Source organism: Danio rerio, chromosome 2 (assembly GCF_049306965.1).
Source record: "Danio rerio strain Tuebingen ecotype United States chromosome 2, GRCz12tu, whole genome shotgun sequence".
NCBI lineage: Eukaryota > Metazoa > Chordata > Actinopteri > Cypriniformes > Danionidae > Danio > Danio rerio.
Window position 1 is genome coordinate 53,415,913 of NC_133177.1, and position 6,000 is coordinate 53,421,912.

The 6,000-nt window shown below is 40.0% G+C and overlaps 1 protein-coding gene across 2 annotated transcripts in view; it reads right to left on the bottom strand.

Annotated features, from left to right (window-relative positions):
• Positions 1-5,166, bottom strand: part of si:ch211-106n13.3 — a 65,913-nt gene extending 60,747 nt beyond the window's left edge. For both annotated transcript variants that reach the window (NM_001045014.1, XM_073919404.1), the window contains exons 1-3: positions 4,584-5,166; positions 1,246-1,411; positions 887-1,112 (exon numbers count right to left, since the gene is read on the bottom strand). In NM_001045014.1, the coding sequence (NP_001038479.1) occupies positions 887-1,112; positions 1,246-1,411; positions 4,584-5,166 (975 nt within the window). The remainder of the gene's footprint in view (positions 1-886; positions 1,113-1,245; positions 1,412-4,583) is intronic.
• Between the last annotated feature and the right edge of the window lie 834 nt (positions 5,167-6,000).

A 6,000-nucleotide genomic window follows, 5' to 3' on the forward strand; every position in this document is an offset into this window, starting at 1 on the left:
AAACTGTATTAGAATCGCAATGTTTATTGCAAAAAAATTTAAATATCGCAATATCAGATTTTTCCAATACTGCACAGGCCTAATCATAACTATATCCCATATTCCACATTACTCAAAAAGTATTTACTGTAATGTTGATGAAAAACTTTGAAAAAAAAAAAATCCACAAAATTGAGAGCCTTTATCAACACACTAGGTAATTTGGGACGCAATAAATCTAATGTTGCATATTATTTAGTACAGATACTATGTAAAATGGTAGTGGGACTTTTTTTTTAAAAGAGATTTAAAGGGATAGTTCACCCAAAAATGAAATCTCTGTCATCATTTACTCACCCTTCACCCATTAAGTGTTTGAGTTTTTTTCTTTAGTTGAACACAAAGGAAGATATTTTGAAGAATGCTAGTTGAAGTCACCCATCGAATTCCTGTTAGTATTTTTCTTCCTACTATGGAAGTGAATATATGCCACCAACCAGCATTTTTCAAGATATCTTCGATTGTGTTCAAGAGAAGAAATAAACTCATAATTGTTTGAAACCACATGAGGAACAGTAAACGGTGAGGCAAGTTTTATCCCTTTAAAGGTGACACAGAAACTCCACAGATCTAAGTAACCCATCTCATGTACTCTTCCCATCTTACGAACTTTTACCTTCTGGAAGAAGATACAGAACTTTCCGCTGGAAACGGAACAGATTTAAGAACTCTTTTATTCCAGTGTCAATCAGACTATCGAACACTGTACAATAGTGTGTGTAATTCTTTTGCATGTTGACTTATTCTTTTAAATTGTTATTGTGTTAGAACCTGCTGAAGTGCTGGGTGAGTCTACAGAAAATTTCCCCTTGAGGGGACAATAAAGTATACAAACAAACAAACAAACCTTGATCCCTCGGTCATTAAATATGACGGTCTGCTCTGTCTTCAGAGTGCTGGTGCAGGTGAAAATGACCGACTTGTCGGCTCCGTTCACAGTCACAGCGATCTGCTTCACCCCGTCCTGAGATAACACTCTTAAGAGGTCAAACTTCATCCAGTGAGCAGGATTCTTCAAGCGCAGAGTGGCAACAAACACAAAAGCTGGAGGAAGACCTTCTGGAAAGATCTCTCTGTGAGGAACACGTGCTGAAAGTCAACTCACTTCCAACCACAATTCAATCAAAATCTCATTTACATCATTTAAACACTTCATGTGCTTGAAATGCAGTTCATAGTCATGAGATGTGGTAAAACAGACATCACCTGGTTTTGTGGGTGATGTCCATGCGAGGGCTGAGTTGTGATGCTCTCTCTGATATCAAAGAGCCCTGAACTTTCTGAGCCACCTGCTCGATCTTCATCAGGCTCATTAGATCAAAACCTTTCTGATCGTTCACCGTTCCAGGGATCCGCAATGGACACACTGATTCTGTGAATGAGAGAATCCAAAACTGGGTATATTAAGAGGAAAATTCAATATGTAATATATCTGTTGTTTCTTCTAGACCAGAGGTGGGCCACTGAAGACTTGCATCCGTCCCCCGAGGTAGTTTTTAAAATGCTGCTTCTTAGTAACGGTTTGGTTTCAGAATTAGTAAATTAATGATGCAATACAAGTGAACGCCATTTGATGGCAGTATTGCACAGGGTACAGTTAGCGCAACCAGTAGAATTAGAACACACTCGACCGTTAATGACTGAAAATGAGTCAGGCAAAAAAAAATTACTCTGAATGTCGTGTGTTTAAGGAAGAATGGACAACAAAATACTTCTTCACCAATATCCGACAGAAAGCGGTAGGTCTAATATGCCAAGAAAGTATTGCTGTTTTTAAAGACTACAACCCAAGTGGCCGATCACATCGAACAAGCATTTACATTCCAAAAACATGAGGTGCACCGCACTGCCTTTATGTTGACATGGAAAAAAAGGAGGATTGTTAAAAAAAAAACAGTTATTGACTTCCTTACAATTTTTGCTATGATGAATTTCATTGGCTGCTTTTTCCGACATTTTTAACTACATTTTTTTTTGTGTTCAACAGAAGAAAGAAAACCACAAAAGAGTAGAACCACTTCAGTGTGAGGAAATGTTCCTTTTTTGTTTTAAACTTTTTAAAACACTATCTTAAAATATATAAACTTATGCGATCTGCACTCTGAATTAAAAGTACAAAGGCTGTGATGGGGTGGTTTTCCCCAAGGGTTTCAAAGTGGACATTTGTTAATATGGAATTTTTAGACACATTGCATACTATTTTAAGGTACCAGCTTTAGTTCAATTTGTGTATGATAATAGACATGCACAGCATTCGACTGTTTTTTTTTTTAAAGAAAGAACAATTTATGCTGACTTCCACCACCGCTGACTTATGCCTTGCATCACTCCACCACCCCGACACCTCACCTCTTAAGCATTACATACCCGGGGGGAGCGTTCTGGGGCCGGGCAAGATACTTTGCTCGAATCTCAACTTCTCTCTGTTGCCTGATAAGGGGAATAACACGCGTTGGGGTGTCTTCCCCGAGCTCAGAGCCCTCTCACCGGACAAGCACGCCAACTACGCTTTTTCTTAAACATCTGTAGGTGTGAACTCGTGAAAATGGTAATTTGATGCTTCACAAAACGTTGCAGACACCTTTACTGATATCAAAACGCTGTTTTGATGCAAAACAGCTATTCCTTCAGCCGATTAAGAAGCTTAAAGAACATCTAATCTACAGTAAATGTAAAACTAAATAAATCACTAAATCCTCTCGACACATGAAAGTGTAAAGCCTGCAGCCCACAACAAAGGTGGAAAGTTATTGCATACCATACTTAATAAACTGTTTACTTTTGCGCACATGGATAATTGAATATTAATCAGATGATGTCATTACGCTGCGGTGCCGTCTGCCAATCGTTGCATTGCTGATCATGATTTCGAGGATTGATAGATCAGTACTTCACAACACACGCAGAGATCTTAGATCAGTTCATCCAGACATTCTAATCTGATTTGTGAGCTTGTTTGAAGAATCAAATTAGCCAGAGATCAGTTATTAAGATTAAAAGATCCAGGATCTGTCAAATCATCATAGATCAACTAAGCGAGGTACAAAGAACAGACGTGTCAGAACAACAACAACTTTCCGATGAGTTTTGAAGAATGAAATGATCCTGGATCGTGTCAAATCGTCAACAACCAAATCCAGCTAATTGAGTAATCCATGTATGAAGAACAGACCCCAGCTGAATGTAAGTGTAATTGAAAGAGAGAATTGTAAGACAAAGTGTATTATTGAAAGTTAACAACAGTTAAATCTCCATTAAGCCTCTGCAGCTGATTTTTTTTTTTATTAAAACATTATGCAAATCAGCTTTGAAGGGATATTCATTCATTCACTTTCTTAACGGCTTAGTCCCTTTTTTAATCAGGGGTCGCCACAGCGGAATGAACCGCCAACTTATCCAGAATATGTTTTATGCAGCAGATGTCCTTCCAACTGCAACCCATATCTGGGAAACATCCATTTACACTCGTTCACACTCATCCACTACGGACATTTTAGCCTGCTCAGTTCACCTGTACCGCATGTCTTTGGACTGTGGGGGAAACTGCAGCACCCAGAGGAAACCCACGCAAACTCAGGGAAAACATGCAAACCCCACACAGAAACGCCAACTGACCCAACCGAGGCATGAACCAGCGACCTTCTTGCAGTGAGGTGACGGCAGTACCTACTGAGCCACTGCGTCACTCGCTTTGAAGGGACATTTCACTTAAAAATTTAAATTACTAATCATTTACTCTCATGTAGTTTTAAACATTTATGAGTTTCTTTTTCTGTTGAACACAAAAGCACATATTTTAAAGAATCTTAATTGCTAGGACCCTTTGACTTCCGTGGTAGGAAAAATATACCATTGAAGTCCCAGGTACCAGCATTTTTCTTAATATCTGCTTTCTGAGTTCAACAAAAGAAAGAAACAAAATAGATTTAAAAAAAAGTGTCAACATTTTGGGAGGACTATCCCTTTAACAATAATCCAAGCAAAGAATCTGCATAACCATGCAACACTAAACAGTCACCAGTTAAAAAATAGCTTGGCTTGGAGGCAGGCATCATGACTTTGCAGACGATGACCAAAAGTCTCTACTCAGGATCAAACATGTTTAGGCCCCCAGTTTATTCATCATTCATTTTCCGATCAACTTAGTCCCTTATTTATCAGGGGTCGCCACAGCGGAATGAACCGCCAACTTATCTAGCATATTTATGCAGCAGATGTCCTTTCAGCTGCAACCCAGTACTGGAAAACACCCATACATTCACACACACTCAGACACTATGGCCAATTTAGCTTATTCAATTCATCTATAGCGCATGTCTTTGAACTGTGGGGGAAACTGGAGCACCCAGAGGAAACCCACACCAACACAGGGAGAACATGCAAACTCCAAATGCCAACTGGCACAGCCATGACTCAAACCAGCAACCTTCTTGCTTTGAGGCGACAGTGCAAACCACTGTTTGACCCAAGTTTACACCCCTATAAATGTCACTAGTGTCAATGGTTATAGCAAAAAATGTGTTCCAAAGTCAAGCAGGACTCACCCTCGCACAGTTTCTGCTCCATCAGGTCCCATATGCTAGCAATGGAGTTGTAATCCTCCACATGCAGCACGTAAGTAGACGCTGGCTTATTAGCCATAGACACCAGCTCAGAATTAGTGATTTCATTTCCCACACCGACTGCAAACAGAACAATATTCTGCGCCCTGGCCTCCATAGCGGCGTCCTCTACGTCATCCTGTGAACGGCCATCTGTGAGAACCACAGCGATGCGGTTTCTGGGAGACTGGGAGGTGTGGTTGGGCATCCCGAAGACATGGTCTGTGGCAAACTTGATGGCGCGTCCAGTCCGCGTGTTTCCCCCCAGGTATGAGACGGAGCCGACCGCCTCGACAAGTTCTTGGCTGTTCTGATGCTTTCCCAGAGGAATCTCCAGTCGAGGGGTGTCACTGTACTGGACAACCGCTACCTGAGTGTGTCTGCTGCTCACGTCAAAGCCTTTGGTGATGTTGATGAGCCAACGCTTGGCTGTTTCGAAGTTAGGGACACCCAAGCTTGAGGAGCCATCGATGATGAATGCGAGGTCATTGGGTGTTGTGCTGCAACCTGCAAAATATTTGCCCATATGATCCACATGTTACAATTCTTGAGCATATATAGTGTCAGGTTTGTTCAGAGTTTACCTGAATTACAACATTAAAGGGGACCTATTATTTAAAAATCACTTACATAAGGGGTTTAAACAATTGTGTAGCAACAGTCTGTGAATATAGCCATCTTATAATAGTAAAAATGTATACATATATTTTTTTTATAATCACACTTGATAAAAAAACAGTCTACAGGAACACTTTGATTGACATTCTTCCTTTGTATGTGTCATCAGAGAGGAAAAGCCCCGCCCATTAGTGAGGATCTCTCCCTCACTAGCATGGGACATTAGTCTTGTTTTGGAATCTGCCACTATGCTGACACTTTTGTAGCTCCGCCCTCTTTTGAAAAGAGCTGGGACTACAATCTCAATTAAATGTTAAGAGACAGTCACCAAAATGGCACAATTGACATTAAAATCTAAATGGAGCAGTTTTAAAGAGTTATAAAAGACTATTTGTGGGGTATTTTGAGCTGAAACTTCTTGTACACACTCTAGGAATATCAGAGACTTATTTTACATTTGGGCACAATAGGGTCCCTTTTAACACAGAATAGAGAAAGAAAAATTACTGAAGATATTTTCATAATTGTTGACATAAAATGTACATTCAAGTTTATGGATCTGACAGATCTACATTGCATTCAGTTTATACCAGGGCTTTGCAATATGACAATATCTATTGTATAGACAAAATAAAAAGTCTGTTGTTTTATGGTGTGCTGCTGAGCTTTATTTTCTAGTGATGTTGCAAAATACATTGTTTACAGCAGGGGTCACCAACATGGTGCCCGCGAGGATCACATG